At 39.3% G+C, this 25,799-nt stretch overlaps 1 protein-coding gene across 1 annotated transcript; it reads right to left on the minus strand.

Annotated features, from left to right (window-relative positions):
- Positions 1-195: 195 nt before the first annotated feature.
- On the minus strand, positions 196-24,145 carry DCTN6 (dynactin subunit 6). The gene is made up of 7 exons (XM_004277147.4): positions 24,008-24,145; positions 16,562-16,626; positions 7,092-7,197; positions 5,067-5,155; positions 3,782-3,829; positions 2,265-2,407; positions 196-665 (listed from the first exon to the last, which is right to left on the minus strand). The coding sequence occupies exons 1-7, from the start codon at positions 24,028-24,030 to the stop codon at positions 567-569; spliced, it is 573 nt and encodes a 190-aa protein (XP_004277195.1). The 5' UTR covers positions 24,031-24,145; the 3' UTR covers positions 196-566.
- Between the last annotated feature and the right edge of the window lie 1,654 nt (positions 24,146-25,799).

A 25,799-nucleotide genomic window follows, 5' to 3' on the forward strand; every position in this document is an offset into this window, starting at 1 on the left:
AAACCCAAATCTTTTTCTTGGAAACAAAATGAAGTCTAAATTAGTTCAATAGCTGCTGAAATTTCACTGAAATTTTAAACAGCTACAAATCCACATTAGCTTTAATATATAGCTAGTACACAATAAAAATTAAAAGGGCTATTTTGGGAGAGTTGATGCAAGTAGAAAAATTGATTAAAGTATATTCACTAAAAGTCCTGTCATCAACATTTTTATTTAGTTTAGTAAATGTTAGAATATAAATACATAACAATATGTTCTTTCTTATCATGGGTAGTCTTTTATATAACTAAAATTCATGGCCAACATTTTACATAACAAAACAACACAAAATAAGAAATCTGTAAATTATCAGAAATGGGACAAGGACATCAGAAAATAATACATTTTATATAAATTATAGAGGACAGTTACAATGAAAACCCATTTCTTTCCTCTCTAACTCAATTTTACAAGATAAAGTCAACACATATTATTCTGCGGACTGCTAAGAGTGCATAAACACTGTGGCTCTTTCAAAAGACAGTGGTCAAAGACAAATGTTATCTTGATGTCATATATTGTTCTTAGTTCTTAACTGGAGTTGAGCTTCCTTTCATAGTCTTCTTTAGGTGATGGTAGTTTGGCAAGATTTTCATCAGGAAATCCAGCTGTAGTGTCTGGGGCTAAAAAGATAAGAGAATTAAGACCTGACCAGCAGAAAGCAAAGAGTATCAGGTAGAGATGATTATCACCATGTCACGGGATTACAGGTGATTTTCAGACTTTTTTTTTTTTGGCCCTGCCATGCAGCATGCAGGATCTTAGTTCCCCGACCAGGAATCCAGGGATCGAACCTGTGCCCCTGCAGTGGATCCCATTCACTGACTTATTTTTGCTTCTGTTTTTTCAATTTACAATGAACATACGTTAAGTTTGGTAATAAGAAAAAGCCAAAAAATTTTACATATAAAAATGTATGTTAATCAGTTTTCAACCTTGCTTTTGTAGATTTCACCTTGGCCTCTAAGAATTGAAAAAGTTCCAATTATAGTGGACAACACAAGTAAAATACCCCGAGTACACTGCTTTCTACACGACCTTCAGAGCACACAGCTGTGATACTCACCTGATCTTCACTCTTCATATACCAGCTTTGCTCAAACTTCCCTCACTGTAAATCTCACTGGGAGTACTTGTGAAAATTACGGACTTTTAGGCCCTTGCCCTAAGAACTTTGTTTCCAAAAGTCTGGGTAAATCCTCTATAATAAGGACCTCTACATGATCCTTACGATCAGCAAGATAATGGAAAACAGAGCTGCATACACACCATTATGTATTAAACTTCAGATATTCCTGCTCACTTAATTCTAATCTCCCTTAACCCAACTCCAGCTTCATTTCTCCCTCTTCAATTGTTTTGCTGTTATGCAGAAAGATAGTGAAAAAATACTGGAGTTGTTCTTATTTCCTTTTTGGTCTATAGAGGTAATACCTGCTTATAATAATAGTAATAATAATAAAAGCCAAACATTACAGCATTACAATAACCCAGAAAGAACTGGAATTTTAATTTCTGATAAAATATGGCTAAGAAGCAAAAGTGCTAAATGTCTTGAAAAATACTTTCTTTGGGGAAAGGGAAGGAGGGTGGGTAATATACTGAGTGTGCCAAACAGTGAGGCTCCAAACTTCAATCAGAATATCTTCTGTCCAAAGGAAGTCCCAAATGCCCTATCTTACTTATCTCCTACTCTAATGTGAAACTCCCAATACACACTTCCCATTATTCTTGGTTATTAGGAGGGGACAATTTCTCGTAAGACAGGAAAATATCTAAATATACCTGCATGTTCACAAGCTGTGCTTATTTTCAAGGCATCTATGTTAGTAAACTAATAGATGAACCCAAGTTGGCTATTCAGTATAAATTTGGTAGGTTCATTCCTTACCCTCGAAGGTTGGTATTTTTAGGAGCAAATCCATATAGTTTGTAAGGCTTGGTGATGCACCTCCAGTGAAAATACATAAGACTAGGAATAATATCCCTGGATTTTCTTTTCCCATAATCAATGTGTCATTGTCATCTTTGGACATATTTCTGATATTAAGGACTCAATAATTACAAAGAAATTATAGTTTTAGGAACGTTTCTCTCATGTTTTATTTTAATTATTTGCTTTTTAAACAGCTGACTTGCTGCCCCATTAATACAATTATGTGGTATTTTGGGAAAATTAGCAGCCCTGGAAAAGACTCTTTTTAAAAGAGAGGTTCTAGTACCTGTGGTCGCTCAGTCTGCACCCGACGAAGGCAGTCTGCGCCATAAATCACTGTGTTCTCAGGGATGACTTCAAACGTGTTCAGGTTGCAGCAGGCCCCGATGATGCAACCACTTGTCAATATTACGTTTCTGCCTACATACGCTGCAGGAAAGACACAGAGAGAACTACCATGTAAGACATTCAATGACTAGAACACTATTTTTTTTCCTAAGATGATGCAAGTCTAAAAATACAAACTGCCCTTAAAAAAATATTAAGAAATCACTTTAGTCCAGAGTTTGTACAGCGCAGAGGCAGGCACTAGACTAGTATCAAGAGCATTCAAAACAGAGCTCTGCTGCTATCTGTGCAATCTTGGGCAAGTCACTGTAAATTCTCTGAGCAAGTTCATCTATAAAATGGAGACCATCCCACTTCATAGTTTGCTGTAAGGAATAAATGAGATAGTAAACGTAAAGTGTCAAGCACAGGTTTGACACATAGTAAGCATACAATAAATAGAAAATGACAGTGGGAATCATCATCATCATAACTGGTAATCCAAATTAAATAAAAACCATTATGCAGATTAACAAAAAGCCTAATTTTTTTTTTTATAAAGAAAACATTTTCTTTCATGCCAGTCAAGACCAAGAAAGGAAAGGCACTATTCTAAAAAAGTCTTATCACTCCAGTTCTTTCTGGACAAGCTCTTGGAGCTGCTTCCCAGCAGTGATGGTGACTTACACGCCCCATTGCCCCACCTATGATAAAGTAGCTTATGTTTGTTTCTGATGGGCTAGGGGAAAGCAGTCCTGAAATTCAAGAAAGCAAACTGCTAGAGAAACTAATTTTTTTTTAAAGGAAGGAAGGAAGTTTTTTTTGGTTCTAAAAAATCATTTATTTATTTATTTATTTTTGGCTGCGGTCGGTTTTCGTTGCTGCGCGTGGGCTTTCTCTAGTTGTGGCAAGCAGGGGCTACTCTTTGCTGTGTTGCATGGCCTTCTCATTGCAGTGGCTTCTCTTGTTGTGGAGCATGGGCTCTAGGCACGCATGCTTTAGTAGTTGCGGCATGTGGGCTCAGTAGTTGTGGCTCACGGGCTCTAGAGCACAGGCTCAGTAGTTGTGGCGCATGGGCTTAGGTGCTCAGTGGCATGTGGGATCTTCCCGGACCAGGGCTAGAACCTGTGTCCCCTGCACTGGCAGGCAATTCTTAACCATTGAGCCACCAGGGAAGTCAGACACTAGTTTTTAGGAGAAATTTTTTTCAAATCTTTCACCTGAAGTTTATGGTTTAACTCAATCCTGATTTAAATGTACATAGCTAGAATTTTAAATTAATGTATGAAACACATTACTAGATTAGGTTCCTTAAAGGCAAAGAATTCATCTCATAGCTGTGTTAGCCTACTTCCAACCACGCCTTCCTTCCAAGCACACCGCTTTGCCGTGGTCTGTACTTAGGTTGTTTTCTGGAACACCACAAAGAGAAAGGAGGTAATCAGTTTTCACAATAAAGTTCCAAATATAACTTACCTTTTGATTCAATAACATTATTATCTCCTATTTTCATGGCTTGGGAATCTGTAAGCCAGAGTTAAGTAGACATTGTGAATATGTTCATCTTTCTTCCCTACTAATTCATTCTGTCCTTATCCTGCACTGGGGCAGAGACAGAGGCATGGGAGGGGCCACGCAGGCTGGCCTGGCCAGAACTCCTTGCCCAGGGCAGTCTGCAAGTAAAGTTTTAATCTTTATATAGAAATATCTCAAGTATAAATAAATGTCTTCTATATTTTTAAAGGAATGAGCACCTTATACCCCGATTTTATGAGTAACATATTTTCACAATTGTTTTAAGGAAATGAAAACTAACACCCAATCACTTAAGGGTAGCACTGTTAATGGCTTGATATATCTTTATGTAAATATGTATAATTCCCTTTATATAACTGGAAATCAAACTGTACAAAATCAAACCGTATAAACGTCTGTAGCTCGCTTTATTCGGTTCACTTCCATTTGCAAGCCTTATCCCATACCATCAAAAATCTTTAAAAACATAATTATAAATGACTGCTTAATGGTTCTAGTGGTCCATTTTATGCTTGCAGTTTAATTTATTTAAATATTTTGCTATTGTTAAACCTTTAGATTTTCTCCTTCAAGTAGTTTCTATTATAAAATAAGGTTTCGCTGACATCTTGAAAAGATTTTACTATCTTTTTAGAGTATGAAATCAGCAAAGACACTGGTGACACTTGGGGGGAAAAATGCAAAGAATGAAATATTTTCATCTCCATCCACCATTTCCTTGTATCAGACAACATACTGTCAACCTAAAACTATATAGGAATCAAACGGACAGAGTGTGGTTCTTAAACCAGGACCGAAGCCAACATTACTCTATTTCATGTCTGCTGCCGCTCAGTCACTGTACCTACCAACAAGATGTAGCAACAGGAGCAAGATGGCTCCTAAAGGTGTGAGTTTGTGTGTGCATGCATGCACACCTGAAAACAGCATACTTCTTTTACTCGGGTTATTCAATGGAACAGAGAGGATTATACTGTAAATAAGTCCTTTCAAAGAGCTGGATGGCCTAGTCCTAAAAACATAGTTTATATATGTTTATATATATACATAATATAAATTACATAATATATAACATATATTACATACAATTATATTATGTGTTAAAAATAATTATATATATATAATGTAAGTATTTGATAGATAAATTACAACAATTTCTACAGAGGAGATTTAGGTACCAAAAGACAGCTGGAAATGATTTATCTTAAATTATGGCAAAGGATACAACAGCCAACTTCAAACACATTATTGGTGCCAATGACCATAGGTTTGGGCTCTGGATCTTCAGCATCAGGAGTGATATTTTCAGGGTGACTATAAAAAGGAGAGACAAATTATCAACAAGTTAACAGTGCAGTAAGCAATTCTGCTGTTTTGGAATTTGGGTTCATTCTCTCAATTTACCTCCATCAAGCTTAATACATGTAACGATGTAAGTAATTTCTTAATCCAAGTGAATTATTTATCCTCTATGCTGCAGAAGACTTTATTCTGAGTTGAAAAAGAACTACTGAAATGTAAAGAAGTCATAGGTGTGTACAGAAGGTCAGCCTTTCTTTGTTTATTTTTTAAACTCAAAGCCCAGTGTGCCTTTCCCAGGACAAGGTAGAAAAGATGCTGGCTAGGACTTTCGGCTTGTTGAAATGGAATCAAAATCATGCCTAACTTGAAAAATTCCCTTTCTTAATAATCATTCAAGATTGTGAAATGTAAACAGATATTCACATAAAATAATCATTTTATGCTGTTAGGTGGATAGCTGAAACATTTAGAACATAAGATGTTTGTGGTCTAAGAGGAAAAAGCCATTTAAAAACAGTGCTTTATCTCTGACAGCTGAGTTACTGCAGAATATAACTTGTTAATTGACTTACACTAAAAGTGCCAAAATATATTTTAAAAAGAAACTGCTTAATATAGTAAGAAACTCCCAAATCCTAAGTAAGCATTAAGAGAAATCAATCTCTTTATCACAGTTAAGTATTTTCCCAAGGTCTTTATTAAAAATTCCATACAGTGTTGCTATAAATTAGGTATAAGCTTGAATTTCCTGCCAAAATTTTACCTAGAAAGCTTTACAAATGCTTATAAAAATTTCACAGGTATTATAGTCTAGTTCACTAAGATCATGTACATGTTCTAATATTTTATAAAGTTTAAAAATTGCCTCTAGAACCCCCAATTTTTCAAATATAATTCTGAGTGTTATCCCTCAAAGCATATGAAAATATATATCAGATTTAAGTTCACATGTCTGGGTATGAGAAATAACATTGTAGCCAGAACCAAGACATCCAACTGAAAGACTATCTGAGGCAGTGAGCACAGCACTGGGCCACTGGGGGTGTCCTCAGGAAACGTTCGCTTCAGGAACAGAAGAGGCTGTCATACGTAAGGGGAAGATTATCAGACCGAGACTCGGAGATTCTAGTCATCCACCTACGAGCTATCTCACCTTGGACAAGTCTCTTTACCCCTCTGGTCTTTGCTTTCCTCATTTACTAATTACTTGTGTTGAAAAAGATGCTGAAGATGAATGGATAAAGAAGATGTGGCACATATATACAATGGAATATTACTCAGCCATAAAAAGAAACAAAATTGAGTTATTTGTAGTGAGGTGGATGGACATAGTCTGCCATACAGAGTGAAGTAAGTCAGAAAGAGAAAAACAAATACCGTGTGCTAACACATATATATGGAATCTAAAAAAACAAAACAAAAAAGGTTCTGAAGAACCTAGGGGCAAGACAAGAATAAAGACGCAGATGTAGAGAATGGACTTGAGGACACGGGGAGGGGGAAGGGGAAGCTGGGATGAAGTGAGAGAGTGGCATGGACATATATACACTACCAAATGTAAAATAGCTAGCTAGTGGGAAGCAGCTGTATAGCACAGGGAGATCAGGTCGGTGCTTTGCAACGACCTAGAGGGGTAAGATAGGGAGGGTGGGAGGGAGGGAAACGCAAGAGGGAGGAGATATGGGGATATATGTATATGTATAGCTGATTCACTTTGTTATAAAGCAGAAACTAACACACCATTGTAAAGCAATTATACTCCAATAAAGATGCTAAAAATTAATTAATTAATTATTTTAAAAAAGAAAAAGATGCTTAGTGTTTCCCTAGTTCTCAAATAGTGGGCTTTGCAGATGTCAGTTGTAAAAGGTCCCTAGAGATGGGGCTGAAATGAATGGAAACGCTCTCCGTGGCGCCTGATTCGAGCACCTGTAAGAGTCTCACTCACGCATTTATGATGAGCGCCTGTTCTTCTATTAGGTTCCCTTCGCCGATCACTATGGGCCCGGCTTCCGCGATGATGCGTGCTTTAGGGTGGATCACTGTCCTGGGTCCTGTTAAAAGTATGGTGAAAAGAAATTACTTTTGAAGGCTGCGCTTCCAAGGAGGCTGTTGGGAGGAACGTTTCCTAAAGTAGGTGCCAGGCACCACACTAGGCACATTACAAATGTTATCACTGCCGTTCGTGCCAAATCTCAAGCCGAGGTGAGTGGAGACAGCACACGCTTTGGAGCCGGACAGCCCTGGCTCACCCTCTGTTCTGAAGCCTCTGTTATCTCAGCGGTGAAATGGGGGTGGTGATAATAACAGTCTTGCAGGGCTCTTTTAAGAATTAGATGAAATAATGTTTGTAGACATAGTATTCTGACACGTAGCCAGCAATAAAAATTAATTCCTTTCCTTCCTTTCCCTCATAAAGGTAAGGCTCTCTTTGCTTATGGTGGTGCTTTCTTATGCTAGTGCATTACAGAATTAGTCCTTTTAATTAGCTAATTAATTAATTTATTTTAATTAATTAATTTATTTTTGGCTGTGTTGGGTCTTCGTTGCTGCATGCGGGCTTTCTCTAGTTGCAGCGAGCGGGGATTACTCCCTGTTGCGGTGCGCGGGCTTCTCATTGCGGTGGCTTCTCTTGTTGTGCAGCACGGGCTCCAGGCGCACGGGCTTCAGTAGTTGTGGCACGCGGGCTCTAGAGCATAGGCACAGTAGTTGTGGCGCACGGGCTTAGTTGCTCCGCGGCATGTGGCATCTTCCTGGACCAGGGCTCGAACCCGTGTCCCCTTCATTGGCAGGCGGATTCTTAACCACTGCGCCACCACAGAAGCCCAAAATTAGTCCTTTTATTAAGGGATTAAGAGGAAATATGGGCGAGATGAGAGTTAGAAAATATGGAGACTACCTTTGTTAGTCTTTGTTACTTTGTTAACGTTGTTAACTAGCTTTGTTACTCTGTCACCATCCCTACTGGTCTAGGATGTGATTTTAACCAGGTGAAAGGGGTAACGGCAGGCAGAGGAAGGAGCCAAGCATGGTTACTGGAGTCCTACGACTCTGATAAAAGGAGACCTGAGGCAGTGACTCCAACCTCAAGTCGAGGGGCAGGAAGGGCTCTCATCAAGCCCATTGGCGGGTCAGGGTGAAGGAGGCACTGCACTGCCTAAATCCGGTAACATCCCCTCCCTATAGGCCTAGCATTTGGGTGATAATGAAACCACTAGTGAGAAAACAGAATCTCTTGCGGCAGCCGCTCTCTCCAACACCCGCCCACCCATCCATACCAAGGCCATTTTTATCTGTAAAGAAGCGGACAGGAAGTAACTGACTCTGAAAGTAAGAGAGGGTGGGCAGAAGTGCTGACAGTAAGAGGGGAGTCAGATAGATGGCACTGTCCATGAAATTCAGTATTCTATTGTTTTAATAAAGTATATTAATAACTTGTTAATTTATTCAGTAATCATTATCTGCTTGTGACAAGCAGGGCTGTATGTTACAGGGAAACAAAAAGGAATGTGTGCTATATTTGCCCTTTTGAGCTTGTTTATCTTAAAAATTGGGAATACTTAACATGTTTGCTCAAAAATGTATTAAAATAAAGAGGCGTTCCAGGTGCCCAGAAACTGGAAGGAATCTCGGTGCAGTTTATTTTTTTCCCTAACAATGAAGAGCTCAGGATTGATAAAGAGGGTGGGGCCCAAGTCAAAGGATGCACAGAGAGTGGCTTTGTTATTTCTGTCACCTCTGGCTCCCCAAATTCTCAGTTACTAAAGTACAATTTCCCTGGCGAATTCTCCTGTTCAGGATAGGAGGTTTCAGAATAGAAGACGGGATCACTGAGATCCCCGGGAAGCTTCTCAAGGCGACTGTGACTGTGACCACGTGTGCTTTTTTCCTTTGCTAAACACACACACACACACACACACACACACACACACACACACACACACTTATAAAAGGAATACATACTCATTAGAAAAACCTCAATCAAAGCCAAAAGTGAAAGATCCTCTCTCCTCTTGCTAATCCCATTCCCTAGAGATAACTATTCTTAAAAATTTGGAGTATATTATTCCAGACTTAAGTACTACTATATACTTAAAATCTGTAAATATCACTGTATATAAAATATATTTCATTAGAAAGTTAAAAAATAAAGGAGAAAAAATACGAATTACAAGCACATACTTTTTCAAAAAAACAAGGAATAGCACTTACTCTGCAATTTGCTTTTTCACCTAATAAGTCATGGTGATTTTTCCATATAAGTATCTAACTGGCTATTCTTTTTAATGGCTGATTATTATTTCACATCATATGAATATACCATAATTTATTTAACCAATCCCTTAATAAGGGGCATTTAGAAGTTAACACTTTTGGGGAGAGGTGCTAAAACATTTCTGAAACAAACACTGGATTCCTTTGAAATGAGAAATTTCTTACAGGTCTTCCAGCCATGTGAACCAATTTAAATCTGTAGTTTGCACAATACCAGATTTACATTTTACGTCAAAATATTCCATGATAAAGGGACACGATCTTTCTATTTTAGGTTCTTTATAATTAAAGCCCCAGCTAGCACCCCGCCCCTTGTCTAGAAAGTCCAGGCTCTGGCCTTTATCACTTAAAGGCTATGTGCTTAATCTCTCAAATGCCTCAGTTTTCTCATCTATAAAAAGATGAGTATGATAACCTACCTCACTGGGCTGAAGTGTGGATTATATAAAATAATGTTTGAAAAGGAGATCATAGTTCTTCAAAATGGGAAGTTCATCATAACCTGACACTAAGAGCTAAGAACTTTATCACAGTAAACAAAATAACTCCTTCTGGTCTGAGAAACAGAAGAAAAGGGAGTGCTTTACTTCCCTGATACTCAGGTACTGGGGTAAAACCTCTTTTTAACCAGGGAGGAAAATTCTTCACCATACTGTAAGATAGTGAAAAAGATTAATAATTAATAAAATGAATAATTTTCCATTGCTAGCATTAAAAATCTGACAGGAGGAAGAGATCATCATGGCTGTGACAGAAAGCAGATCCTTTGCCACAGCTGGATAAGTAGCCAGAGGCACTAGATATTCTGCTGGTACTCAGGCTGCAGCTTTTGACAACAAGCAGCCTTGCAAGAAGCTACCTGAGAAAGGGCTAATAAGACAAAAGTACCACTGGGACCTGTGCTCCTTTAAAAGTTCCTCTAAAGTCCAGCTTTGAAAACAATTGGTATTTTCATCTTTCCCTTTCAAAAATAATATAATACATGTTAATTATACAAAAGAAACCCAAAGAGATGAGCACAAATTTTTAAAAATTAAATAATCCCAAATCCCATGTCTTCTTACACAATATTTAAAAATAATGCTGGGGCTATTTTAGCCAGGTGTTTATTATTGTTATTGTTTTTATCATTATTAATAAGTTTGTTAGTAAGTAACTGGAAAACTGGTTATAAATCTGATGGCCTTTCCCTGGGATATATATAAAGCATTATATGAGACCTGTGAGCAGCTGCTGTGAGACCTGTGTTTAGGACAACACCTCCACCTGGTGGCCGCACTGCCAAACTACAAGTCTTGGAGTTCAGGGCTGAAATGACTTGAAACGTGAAAACTATCTACTTCAAGTTGTGATGTTAACAACAAGGTCATGGGTGACAATAAACTGAATAGCTTCCCTTAACCTCTTGTAGGTCTTTTTTGGGCAGAGACTAGAGAGGTTAGTATGTGTATATGAACCGCAGACATGTGACTGCTAAGACTTAAACTTGGTGAACTCCTTAAAGGAACCTTCTGACTTAGGTGAGTGAGGCTTTGTCTCTGCGCAGCGCTGGAGGTCGTCACCAGACAGCCCGGCAACCTGAGCACTAGTCCAAGACACTGGAATGTGAGCACAGTCTGCTCCATACTTTTCTGCACGCAAGAAGCATTTTTACCTAGAATGGGTCTGAATTCAAACCAAGCTGAAGGGTCTTGAGGTTAAAATGCTTTAACAATAGAAATCTGTCACCATGGAAAGTTTTTTTTTAAAAGGCTGCTGTGAACTTTCTTGGCGCTCTTTCTGGCGGGGCAGTTTGTATATTTTCTTACCAAATGTGCTGAAACCCTATTTGGCTTATCTCCTTGTTTGGATAAGTGTGTCTAGAGTCGGAGCTGCCTCACTGGCTGATGAATTATTTTTCTAAATGGTTGGCCGGGCTTGACGCAACCCAGCCAGAAAGACATTCCTTGCATCAAATTTCCATTCCCCTCATTTAGTAAAGGGCATTTTTCTTGTCTATCTTTGCCACAGAAAGCAATCTTTGTGGACATTTTCATATGTCAATAAATAGTTCCAAAAGCCACAAGGTCTCTTTTGAAAATGAAAACAATTCCTTTGACCTGTAAGCTGAAGTATCTTTAAGAACTGCTTTATATTCAATGAATTTCTCAAGTCAAAGCCACTGTTCTGCTTTAGTGAAAAAGATTTCCATATAATGTACATATGAAACTTACATAATGTTATAAACCAATGTTACCTCAATTAAAAAAAGATTTCCACAATAAAAGGGAAGCTTATATTAAAAACTCTAATGGAAAGAACGACAGAATAAGTGGGACAAAGTGCTTCCATCACAAAGCTTTGCCACTATACTCAGTTCTGCCTTCACATTACGATGTCCCACCAAGCCCTGTCCTAACCCCAGGAGTCTGCCTTCACCCTGTAACAGGACTACAGGACTGTGCTCAGAGCTACCTTTCTGACATGTTTTTCAGCTTTCAAAAAAAATTTTCAGGAAATAATGCATGGCCCATGAATCAAGGCAAACTAATTAAAAACAGGCTTCATACTATGAAACCTTATTTACCCAAATTATAATTAACGAGAGTGCTGTTATTTTTCCCAAGGTCTGTTTCCTAGCTGCCTCTAACGAAAGGGTCAGGTTCCTGCAGAGCCACAGCCATAGGGGTTTCTGGTTAAGGACAATACTTCAAAGCTTCGGACTAGTTACTTTGATAAACCAAATACCTGATTTTCTAGGAAAACAGAAGATCAGGTTTAAAATTCTACTAACTGAAATATAGCAAAGGAAAAAAATTACTTTCCTCCTCAAATATTTCAGAATGGAATAATTTAGTAAGAGTAAAACTGATAAGGGAATAAGTTATGTAAAACATCCTGAAAAATCTATTAATTAAACTACACTTAAATTCATTGCCACTTAAGCCAGAAAACAGAGCTTATTAAGTGCTCAAATCTCATACTGTAACAGAAGACTTACATTAGTTGTTCTGATAAATTAAGCAAAAACAAAAACAGCCGTAAGTTGAAAAATAGTCCATTGACAGAGGAATGGATAAAGAAGATGTGGTATATATATATACAATGGAATATTACTCAGCCATAAGAAAGAATGAGATAATGCCATTTGCAGCAACATGGAAGGACCTAGAGATTATCATACTAAGTGAAGTAATTCAGACAAAAACAAATATCATATATTGCTTATATGTGGAATCTAAAAAAATGGTACAAATGAACTTACTTACAAAACAGAAATAGAATCACAGATGTAGAAAACAAACAGTTACCAGGGGGAAAAGGGAGGGGGAGGGATAAACTGGGAGATCAGAACTGACATATACATACCACTATATATAAAATAGACAACTAATAAGGACCTACTGTATAGCACAGGGAGCTCTACTCAGTACTCTGTAATGACCTATATGGGAAAGAATCTAAAACAGAGTGGATAGATGTATGTGTATAACTGATTCACTTTGCTGTACAGCAGAAACTAACACAACATTGTAAATCAACTACACTCCAATAAAAATTATTAAAAATAAATAAGAAAATAAAAGTTTCCCTAAGAAGAAAATTCCACCCCCCCAAAAAAAAACACAACACTAAAAATAAAAAAACACAACATGGTAGGGAGAGTGAGGTTTAATCAGATAACTTATCTCTACTCTCAGCTTTGATTTAACTTTATATCTCCCAGGAGCTTTTTTAATCTGATGTATTACATCAGAAAAATGAATTAATAGTATCAAAAGATAAGAGATAATTTTATACCAAATATAACATGATAGAAATGACTAAATACCAATACTGGAAAATTTCGATATTTATATATAAAATTAGAGATAAGAAACAGGCACAATGAAAATGAGATAAGAATTGTGTAACATAGAACACTGGGTAACTATATCACTTCTGAATTTTTTCCTTAATTTTCTTTTTAAATATTTATTTATTTATATTTTTGGGCTGCATCAGGCCTTAGCTGCAGCACATGGGCTTCTCTCTAGTTTGGGCACGGGCTCAAGAGTTGTGGCGCGTGGGCCTAATTGCCGCGAGGCCTGTGGGATCCTAGTTCCCCAACCAGGGATCGAACCCGTGTCCCCAGCTCTGGAAGGCAAACTCCCAACCACTGGAAGCCCCTTTCCTTAATTTCAAAAATTGAGATGTTTCTGTAACGTGAGCAAATTTTCTTGTTCTAAAAAACTGGGTCAAAAATAAACCCAACAAATATTAACTTAGATCCATTCTATGATAAACTTCAAATCCCTAGTTTTAAAAAAATTACCATTTCTTATGCTACAATCCGTCACTGAAAATCTGTGTTGAACAATCATTTTATATTTTAACCATCAAAGTTGTGCATGATCAGATGGTAATGAGCTTACATGGAAAGTAGATTTAAGTACTGTATTTCTTTACATAATTTCAACATTTACAGAAGGCAGGAGGATAAAAGGGATAAACAAAGGGGAGAAGCACAAAGGAACAAAAGACAGAGGGGGAACAGAAAAGCGAGCGCTGATTCCTGAAACCCCCAGGCCCCAGTCCTATGTAGTGGTCTAGCTCTCCTTTTCACAGGATAAAGCCTTTACTGCTATTCTAGGGATGCTTTGCAAGGACAGGACCTGTTATTTCAAATCTGAAACACACACACAAACACACACAAACATATATGTATACCTGTGCGTACATTTATGCCTGTAGAGACACTTACACCATCTATATATCTACTATACAGTAGATACTGAACATTTATTGTTTAAAGTGAGGAAGAAGTAGAAATGAGAGGGAAAGTAAGTATTATAATCTTATTTTCCTTCTAATTACAGAACACCTTGTGGGCTACTATTAGATGTTATTCCTCGAATCATGAAGAAAACCATAAAAATACTAGAATAAAAATGCAGAGGAGGGACTTCCCTGGCGGTCCAGTGGTTAAGACTCCGTGCTCCCAATGCAGGGGGCTCGGGTTCAATCCCTGGCTGGGGAACTAAGAGCCCACATGAGGCCAAAAAAAAAAAGGCAAAATGCAGAGGAACATTTTGATAAACATGTGACCATCATAATTTCTCCTCATAAAAAGTTTGCAAGTGGTTTAAGAGTTAACAGAGTTAATACAGCACTGGAAAGAAAGAGCCATCACCTAAACTTTGAAATTCTGTCAATTTAAAATATTATAATTAAATAAATCCAACCTGGCAAATTCCTAATGATGTTCCATAATACTGGCATGATCTTTTTAGTAATTTAATGCTGTATTTCCTTTATCTATTTATTTGGTTACGCTGGGTCTTAGTTGTGGCAGGTGGGCTCCTTAGTTGTGGTTCACAGGCTCCTTAGTTGCGGCTTGCCGGCTCCTTAGTTGTGGCATGCGAACTCTTAGTTGTGGTATGCATGTGGGGTCTAATTCCCTGACCAGGGATTGAACCCAGGCCTTCTGCATTGGGAGTGCAGAGTCTTAACCACTGGGCCACCAGGGAAGTCCCCAATACAGCCACAATCTTAACTGGTTTTATAAGACATGATGCCTGAAGTGGCTGGAGGCTTAGACTTACTGAAATTAAAAAAAAATTGTTTTTCTTTTACAGATACTGTTAGTATAAGGGACCAAGGCATATCTTCTCTCTGCAAGTGTACTTAATTCCCTGAAAGCTCCACTCCAGCAACACACAGTGGCTAGTAAAGATGGGCTCACGTTAATAAAGCTACCAGGGCACCATGTCCAGTGAAAACAAAAGTAAAAGAACTAGAATGTGCTAAAATGTGCATTTGGGGGAATTTAATCATGTTCATATAAGCAAGTTGCCTCATGTTAAATTGTTCATTTGATTTAAATGTTGGACTTCACCTCTAACAAGGCTACACTGATTTTACACTGTGATTAGCCAACGTTTATTGAGTGCTTACTATCTGTTAGGTATTGGGCAATGACTTTCACAAATATTTATTTATTTATTTGTTTGTTTGTTTGTTTGTTTGCGGTACGTGAGGCCTCTCACTGTTGTGGCCTCTCCCGTTGCGGAGCACAGGCTCCGGACGCACAGGCTCAGCGGCCATGGCTCACGGGCCCAGCCGTTCTGCGACATGTGGGATCTTCCCGGACCGGGGCACGAACCCACGTCCCCTGCATCGACAGGCAGACTCTCAACCACTGTGCCACCAGGGAAGCCCCACAAATATTCTTTTATTTTTAATTATTCAAAAACCTATAAAGTAAAAAGAACAAACCAAAAAAAAACCTCTGAGGGAGGCACTCCTATTTTGCCTGTGACAAAAGCTGCTAACTACCACTGAACATCCATTCTTTCCTTTTGCCTTGTAACAGAACCCAATAAGGGGGCAGCAACGTGTCCAGTTCAGACTACATCTCCCAGCCTTCTCTGTAGCTAAGTGTGTCCATGAGACCGAGACCAAGGCAAAAGACCGTGTGGAACTTTCAGGAAGACTATTTAAGGGGAGCTGATGCACTGGGAGGTACACCCTTTGTCTCCGCTCCTCCCCTTTCTTATCCGAGATCACTCTTCGTGCTCTAGCCATCACATCCTGGCCTGCAAGGCTGGAGTTCCCAGACAATCAACTGACAGGCCCTGAATTGCCTACCCCTGGGCTTTTTACATAAGGGAGTAAACCTTTGAGCGTGTAAGCCACCACTACAAGCAGTTGAACCTAATTCTGATACACACAATTACACAGATGGGGAAAATGAGACAGGTTAAGTGACATGCCAGAGGTAACTCAGTAGGTTAAGAGCGAGGATGCTACCCCAAGTCTGTCAGACTCTGTGGTTTATACTCTTAATAGAATGTAAGCTCTGTGAAGGCAGTACCTTTGTCTGCTGTGTTCACTGCTGGGTCCCTAGTGCTAGCACAGTGCCTGGCACATAGTAGGTACACAGTAGCTGTCTCTCAAATAAATGACTTTATTATATTGCCTTGTTAGTTTATCAGACATGAGTTTAAATATAGACTCCATCACACTAAATTCTTTTAGAAATATTAAACACTTAGAGAAATACACTGTTTCTCAATAAAATTAGGGCATCAGTCAAACATAGAAAATAATACCTAATGAATTGTAAAGCACTGAAATAAATCACAGTTCTTGAGAAACAACACTAATAGGCTATTTTCTTACCTATAGTTACATCACCCTTGATTTCACTCTCTACACACACAACTGCTCCAGGTGCAATCTTCACACTGCAGGAAAAAAAGGTAACATTCATCACGTGTAAAGTTTAAAAATACTGTTATAGAAGCTATCTTGACACTGCAATGAGAAAAAGGTTAAAACAAATTGAGGGAAAAATGAAAAATAAACTGTAAGATTTAACATATTGTAAACTTCTCAGGTGGCACACCATCCTGAGCTAAAATTATTTATCATGCGTTCTTAAAATGCTTGAGAGGAAAAGAGGCTTTGGACTCTTTTAACACCAACATTGTTTCTAAATAGCAAAAAGCTCAAAACAATCTAGATATTCATTAGTAGGGAACTGTTAATAAATTATGGTATACTATGAATATACAGCATAATAAAGAATGAATCATCCTGTATGTAAAGAGTTGGAATGATCTCCAAGCTACATTGTTAAGTCAACAAAATCAAAGCCAGAGATGGACAGTAACATGCTAGTATTTTGGTTAAGAAGAGGAAAAAGAGGGCTTCCCTGGTGGCGCAGAGGTTGAGAGTCCGCCTGCTGATGCAGGGGACACGGGTTCGTGCCCCAGTCCGGGAAGATCCCACATGCCGCGGAGCGGCTGGGCCCGTGAGCCATGGCCGCTGAGCCTGTGCGTCCGGAGCCTGTGCTCCGCGACGGGAGAGGCCACAACAGTGAGAGGCCTGCGTACCGCAAAAAAAAAAAAAAAAAAAGAAGAGGAAAAAGAATGTTCATTCAAAATATTTAACAATGCAGCAATGTAATATTAATATAGAAATCAATGTAGAAATTTAAAATTTATAAATATTCCTATTTATTCTCTATGTATATGATAAAACTGCTGATCAAGTGATATAAATTGTAGTGCAAATTATTCAAAAAATTAATTATTAATGTTTTTGATATTCTGCTGTGATCTTTTGTTGGACACAGCTGAATCTAGCTAAATGCTACCATAGCCGAGCCATGAGCTGACATGAAGAACTGTACCAAATGACTTCCCCATTAAACTGATAATCATTAAGTAACTCATAGTCATTAATAATTTTTCTTAGTAGTAATGATATTATTCATGGTGTTAAATCTGCTCTCAGTTTCTACGAAATAACAATACCATTTTAGATATTTCTATTTTATATCTGTGTGGATTTTTCAAAATTTTGATTTCTAGCTGTTCATTGCAAGTTTATAGGAATACAATAATTTTGTTTATTGACCTTGTATCTCGCAACCTTGCTAAACCCACTTAGTTCAAGTAGTTTTATAGATTCTCTGGGATTTTCCATGTAAACCAGTTTCATGTAAACAATTTTGTTATCTGTGGATAGGGACAGTTTTATTTCTTCTTTTCCAATTTGTATTCATATTATTTCTTTTTCTTCCCTTATTGTCCTGGCTAAGACTTCCAGTATGATATTAAGTAGAAGAGTGTTGAAACCAGACATCCTTGCCATGTTCTAGCTCTACAAGATAAACAAAACCTATCAAAGTTTCTTCTAAGACATGAACTTTGCATTTCAAGTAAATTACTAAAACCTGGTATACAACAGTTGAAGTTTTCTTGACTTGCATGTTACAGCCTTGATTTATAAATTTTTCAAAAAATTGTTTTCTCATTTCAGTAAATATCATATTTATATTTAAATATTTGTATCACCACCAGCAAGGACTAGAAATCTAGAGTGCAATGATTCACTCATATCAATATCATTAAGTTCTATAAATATTCATGTATGAAAATACTTGCTTATTTATTGATTTATTTTTAATTAATTATGTATCTATCTTTGGCTGCGTTGGGTCTCCGCCGCTGAGCGCGGGTTTTCTCTAGTTGCTGTGAGCGGGGGCTACTCTTCACTGCGGTGTGCAGGCTTCTCATAGCAGTGGATTCTCTTGTTGCGGGGCATGGGCTCTCTCTAGGCGTGCGGGCTTCAGTAGTTGTGGCACTCGGGCTCAGTAGTTGTGGCTCGCGGGTTCTAGAGCGCAGGCTCAGTAGTTGTGGCACACGGGCTTAGTTGCTCTGTGGCATGTGGGATCTTCCCGGACCAGGGCTCAAACCCGTGTCCCCTGCATTGGCAGGCGGGTTCTTAACCACTGTGCCACCAGGGAAGTCCCTACTTGCTTATTTTTAACATACAGTAGATACTATAAACAAATTTAATGGTACTTTCTGTTTGTGCTTCATGTCTTTTTTGGATACTTCTTTGATTTTAAAAAATATTATTGCAAAGTTTTATTTTTTCAAATGTTTTACTCTGAAACAGATTCATATGTTTTTAAAATTTGTCCTTGATGACTGAAAATTTTCATTATATGTAACATGAACTTAAACAAGACAACCTTACCATTCTAATAAAATACTTAAGTGTTTAGCACATTCAGCTTTTCTGAACTTTTTTTTTTTTTTTTTTTTTTTTGCGGTACGTGGGCCTCTCACTGTTGTGGCCTTTCCCATTGCAGAGCACAGGCTCCGGGCGCACAGGCTCAGCGGCCATGGCTCACGGGCCCAGCCGCTCCGCGGCATGTGGGATCTTCCCGGACCGGGGCACGAACCCGTGTCCCCTGCATCGGCAGGCGGACTCTCAACCACTGCGCCACCAGGGAAGCCCTGAAATGACTTTTGAGCATCATTTACAACTGGTGCAATGTGTACAGTAGTACTAGTGTGTAACTGCTTAATATTTGTATTTTCTTGAATATTTCCAAACTATCTCTGGAAGAACAGGTAAGAAACAATCAATACTCACTGCCTTCAGAGAGAGGAGCTAGATAGCAGGGACACAAAGGTAGATGGAAGATTTTTTTCATTATATATCATTTTTTAAATTGTTTGCATTTTGAATCACACAAATGCATTACCTATCCAATCAATCAATCAATAGCTGATCAAATTTTCTTAAGGGCAGGTACTAAAGAAGTCCTGGATATGTTTCCATAATCAGGGTGAAACTTTATCCACTTTCCTGAAAAAGTCCCCCTCAAATCATAATCCCTGAAAGTGTCTCCCCCTTTATCTAAAAATACTTTCATGTAACTTGTAAGTATCATTTAATGAATTTTAGACTCCTTAGTTTCCCTTTAAGACCAGTTTTTCTGTTCTTCAAATCATTTCTCACACTGCTTCAGCAACAATCCTCTTTAACCAAGGAAAAAATGATTATTTTTCATTAGCATTACTTCTCATTACTTTCAGTCTCCAAATAAATAAACTGCTATCACAAATATAACCTGATTACACCATATTCACAATGGCATGGGTTAGAATATTTCTAGACCACTGTTCATAACTGTTCTGTGTCATATTACACCCAGGATGCTTGATATCGTACTAGCAGAAACATGACACAAGTCAATGGAGGGAAGAAATGAAAGGCTGTGTTATGAGATAAATGTGAATACTTGGAATATTCAATATGGTTATATTCTGGTCCATTTCTTATCTCATATTAGTTTGTTCAGGGTGATGAGGTGTTTTGTTTTTCCTTTAATGACAGCTACCCAATAATGATGCAGCTGTAATTTAACTGAGACACTAGGACATTTCTGGTGGCAGTATCAGGACACCTCTTTGAAATTACTGTACCAATATACATGAGGAATCATAAAAATATTCATAATGTGTGATCTAGGAAATCTATTTCTGGAGTTCTATCATCAAGAATTCAATAGGAGGAAAATATATGCACAAATTGGTCATTATAATATTATTCAGAACAGTGAAACATTGTTAATAACCTTGATAGCCATAAAAAGGGAGAGGTAATGAAACAGAATATTGCCACCAGCTTACTGGAACACCATGTACTCCTTAACAATAAAAACAAGGTAATACTAGCTTTTTACAGAAAAATTTAGCCCACCCCTGGTCTACATGGATAACTTATCTCTCCTTTCAAAATACCACTAAAACAACAGTAAAGGAATAAAAGAAGTACTATTCCCAAAGAGCAAGGGAGAGGAGGTAACAGCAGATGAAAGATGTCAAGATTTTCAGAAGCCTGTAAGCAGTAGGAAGAGAGTCACTGAGAGGCTTAGCTTGGGGGCACCAGGTACTAGGGAAGGGGAGAAAAGTGAGGCAACCAAGCTGTCAGATGTCTGCCCCCGTCCCCATCCTCAGGGGCACAGCCGGGTGATGACTGGCCCCTCCATGAGGCGCTGCACTTAAGATATCAAGCCAAAGCCAGGTGACAATGACGGGCAGAGCAACAGTGAGACCACCAGCACCCCTTCCCCATGTCCCTTCCTGGCCTCATACAGAATTTCAGGCAGCAAGGAGATAAGAAGATGATTCTTTTCTACAGAAACTACCAGACATCCTGAGTTCTTCAATGAAAAGCTCAGCTTCCTGCCTGACTTGCTCTACCCTGAAACACATCAGAGGACAAGCCTAATGCATATACCTGGAGCTCCCAGCTGTGCTGTTCTCATGCTTAACAATGGACAGAATGGACAGAAGGCCATTATCAGATACATCCAGGAAGCCTCCAACTAGGAAGGAAAAAACCCAAAACAAACAGGAAAAAAAAATAGTTTGAGGAAACACAGTTAATTCAGATAGTAGAAGAAAACATGAAAAACACACAACACTTATAATTGAGAGAAATGAGACACTACTGCATAAATCAAGACAGAAGCCTATGAAAAAGGAACAGAGTCTAAGAAAGAGGTCCTAGAAATAAAAAACATGACTAATATTCAAAATTCACTAGAAGGATGGAGGTTAAAAAAAAGAGCTCTCCCGGAAAGTAGAACAAAATGTAAAAAAAAAAAGGGAAAAGGCAAGACGGTTAGAGGACCAATACATGAAGTATAAAAGTAATCCCAATAAAAGTAATATTGAAAGGAGAAAAGAGAGATATTGGTGGAGAATAAACTATGAAAGAATAACACAAGAAAATTCCCCAGGACAAAGGCTATCAATCTCCACTCAGGAAGGACTCAGTGAATGCAAAACACCCATGGGCAAGTACCATTATCATAAAAATTTTGAACACTATAGAGAAGATCCTCAAAAGTTTCCAGGGGTGGGGGGGTGGGACAGTCACACACGGAGGGGAAGAAATAATCGGAATGGCATCAGATTTCTTAAGAGCAATACTGGATACTACAACACCAGCAAACAAAGCCTACAGAAATCTCAGTGAAAACTACTTTTAACCTAGAGCTGTTTATCCAGCCAAACTAGCAAACAACTAAGGAAGGAAAATAAAGACATTTTTAGACTTGCAAGGACTGAAAAAAAATATCTCCTATGCACTCTTTATTATGAAGCTAATGAAGGATGTACTTAGCTAAATAAAAGTAAACCAGCAGACAAGACAGATTCTAGAAACAGAGGCTCCAGCGTGCAAGGACAGAGGGAAACATCAGGATAACAGCTGTGCATCAGTCTTAGAGAGCAAAGTTGACAGAGGACTTCAAAGGGAAGATTTCTAGGAAAAAAGAAAAAAACCAGAAAGATTATGTGATGAGCATTTGTAAAAAACTTGTAAAAATTTTTAAAAATTAAAAAAAATTTAAATATTTTAAAAAATTTTAAATATTTTTATTATATAGGAACAGCACAGCTGGGAGCTCCAGGTATATGCATAATATTTTTAAATATCACCACTTCCTTACTGATGTGAAAAACTAAAAAAAGACGTGCAAGAATTTTTCTTCTATAAATTTCTGTGAACAAACCTTCCTACCACAAAGTATTTTTAAAGCTCTAAGTAAAAAGAATATCAAACCAAAAACTAATAATCCCTGGGTCTATCTTCAAGAAATGTTGTTGAGATTAGACACAGCTATGTCTGCTCCCATCATTTTAACAGGCACTGACTTTCTACAAGGAACAAGTTAATAAAATTTTAAAATGATCCATCTGGGTTACTACTTGTCTGCTGAAACCACAGAAAATATAAAACCTTTCTACTGAATAGAAGAAAGAAAAAACTTCAGTAACATGAAGTAGAAAACAGAAAATGGTCCAAACCTCTCATTTTCTAGATGAGGAAACTGAAACCCAGAGACTTTAAATGTCTTGAAGCAAAGTTCATTTCCGGGACATCATTATCCTAACACCAGTCATCTCTTTTCTGTTAGCTGAAAGTTTCCCGGAAACATCCTGTCATTTTGGATATTCTTTCTGTGACAGCTGAATGATGCTGCCCTTGAATGTATCAACATTTGTAAATGTTTTTTCAAGTTGGTTTGTGTGTTCAAAAAAGCAATTTTATTAAGCCCTGGACAAATAAATTAACCTCTATAAAACATCTCATTTTAGACATGATTTCCCATCCCAGTTTTCCATTCCCTCACCCTCCCTCTCGCTATGATTTTTTAATGAAAAAAGTATTATCTAACGTTTAACTTATCCTGGGCAAGCGAGAACAGGTGAAACTCAAAAATGCCCTGTCTTCAGTTTTATGCAGAAGGAAGAGGCTCCAGGCAGTGTGTGTTACAATCAGCACACTTTGTGAGGCAGGAATAATTAAACTCACCGCTAGATCAATTAAAACGTGGTCCGAATATCTCCACGTAGACCTCACTGTACCTGGGAGTGATGGGGCGGACGGGGAAACAGGCAGCTGGCAGAAGGCTTAGCCAAAGACCTACCTATTAAAACAACAATCAACACCACCTTCATCTCCACTGCACACTACTATACACTGTGCATAATATTCCTTTCCTCTTTATCTTATGAAAAAGATTACAATTACCTGCCTAAAGAGAAGAAAAACCTAAATGTTAATTTATGGCACCCAAAACAAGGTTTGTCGGTTTTCTTTTTCAGAGAGAATCACCAGAGAGTGTTCAACACTGCTGCTGTGGGCAACAGTTTAACTTAAGCGTGTCCCCATCCCAGCCGCTCCTTTCCACCCAGAGTGCCCAGCCAGTAAGACCACTGGAGAAGCAACCCCAGGGCCTGTCCCCACGCGTCTACAAAGCAGCTAGTTCTGGTCCAGGCGCGGCCCCCCTGGAGCCCGTCTACACAAACACAGCGCCCACGACAGGCACGAAGGGATTGGGGAGGGGCCGGCACTCCCACGTGTGTCGAGGACACAGGGCAGCTACAGGAGCCCCGAAGGCAGCGGAAAGAAAGGGGACAGTTCCTCCGTGTCCGGGGCGGGGGACAACACCCTCCTCCCCTCGCAGCCCCGCCCGAGACCGCTTCCGCGCAGGCGCGTGGCGGCGGACAGCCGGAGACATCGCGGAGGGACCGAGAACCCAGCCCCATTCCATATACCTTCCCGGGCCGCTCTACCGCTACTCCGTCGTCCCCTCCCTCCGCGGACGCCCAGGTCTGGGCCTTAGGAACCGTCTAAGCCGGGCGCCCGGGATCTAAGACACTATCTAAGTCCCCACCACAGGCGACCAGGAACAGGTTCCACCCCTGCGGAGAGGACAGAACAGGCTTTTCTCAGGCAGCGACCCACCTTTTTTGAGTCTTTTCCGCCATGGTTTGGGCCTGACCTCCAGTTGGATCTACACAACCGCCTGGGCAAAGCGACGATCTCTACGAACGATTGCAGAGCCTGGCAGGATCGGGAAGGGGCGGAGCCTGGGGGCTGCTCGCGGGGGCGGAGCGAGGGCGGGGCCGGCTCTGGTGTAAGGTTCCACTTCGCTGGGGTAAGCGGGTTTGTGCCAGGGGGCGGTGCATGGCCACCATCTGGTTTTAGCGCAATCCGGGGATCGATGGACTCGGATTTAAAACAGCCGTTTAGTTTGATCCAACGCACGTCATTGTGACCTCATTATACCCACTGTTCATTCTCAGTCTCCTTTCCTTAAGCATCTTACTGCTAAACGCTGGGCCCTTTTCCCTTTCAGTGTGAGCTCGTTATTCCCGTAAATTAAGTACCCTCTACCTGCTGTCGGTCTCAGGTTAATAGCTCTAATTCTGTCCTCCTTGGCTGATTATTCGATTGCCTACTTCACCTGTCCACTTGGGTGCCTCAAGGTCTTATGAAACCTAAAATGTCCAGAACAGAGCTTTTGATTTACGCCCTTGCCCTCTCTCCAGAGGATCCAAGTTGGTCATTTGATCTCTGTCTAGTAAAGGAGTCCGCCGTTCACCCAGCTGCTCAAGTAAGAGACTCAACAGTCATCCTTGGCAGTCCTCACCTCTCCATACATAATTCACCGGCAAGTTCTGTAGCTCCTATATCTCATTCTTACACTTTGCATCATTTACTCTGCCACCTCTCTAATCTAACCTCCCCCTGTAGCCTGCCCCTCCACCCGTGACCTCTGAAATCACACCCCCATCCAAGCCACTCTCCTGTAGCTAAAATCATCCTTTAAAAACCAAATTCAGTTATTTTACTTCCCATTCCTTTCAAAATCCAGCCCCTGCCCAGTTCTCTCTTCTTTAATTTCATGTTCTCTTTCTCTTTCTCTAATCACACTTTCATTCTCCAGGAAGCCAGGCTGAATCTCAGACCCAAAGAGCTTCCACCTGCCCTCACCACCACCACCCCCGCCCCCGCTTCTGACTCTAGTCTCAGATAGATGTCATATACTGGGCGTATCAGCCAGGGTTCCACCACAGAAGCAGAACCACTAGGAGATAATATATTAAGAGATTTATTGCAGGGAATTGGTCAGCGTGATTGTGGGGCTGGCTAGGCAGGTGAGAAATCTTCAGGGCAGCCTGGAACTCCGACACATGGAGTGAAGCCCTGTCTACAGGTGGACTTTCTTCAGGAAGCTCCAGCTCTGCCCCAAGGCCTTTTAACTGATTGAATCAAGCCCACCCAGATTATCTAGGATAATCTCTATTCCTTAAAATCAGCTGGTTATGGCATTTAATCACATCAACAAAATACTTTCACTACATCACCTAGACTGGCGTTTGATTGAATAACTGAGAACTGTAGCCCAGCTCAGTTGATACAAGAAACTGACCTTCATTCTCAGAGAAGCCTCTCTGACCACTGAGTCAGAAATAGGTCACTCTTATATGTATATATATAACTGAATCACTTTGCTATACACCTGAAACTAGTAAAATATTGTAAATCAACTATAGTCCAATATAAAATAAAATTTTTTAAAAAAATAGGTCACTCTTGCTATACTGTTGGTTATCTCCAAGGGATAAGGATAGCATCCATCACCAGCTGTATTTCTTTTCCCACCTCCCCCAAAGACTAAGTTCCATGAAAGTAAGGCCATATGAGTTTGTCCCTACTCTTTACTCACTGACCACAGTACCTGACACATAGA

This window comes from Orcinus orca, chromosome 21 (genome assembly GCF_937001465.1).
Source record: "Orcinus orca chromosome 21, mOrcOrc1.1, whole genome shotgun sequence".
Lineage (NCBI taxonomy): Eukaryota > Metazoa > Chordata > Mammalia > Artiodactyla > Delphinidae > Orcinus > Orcinus orca.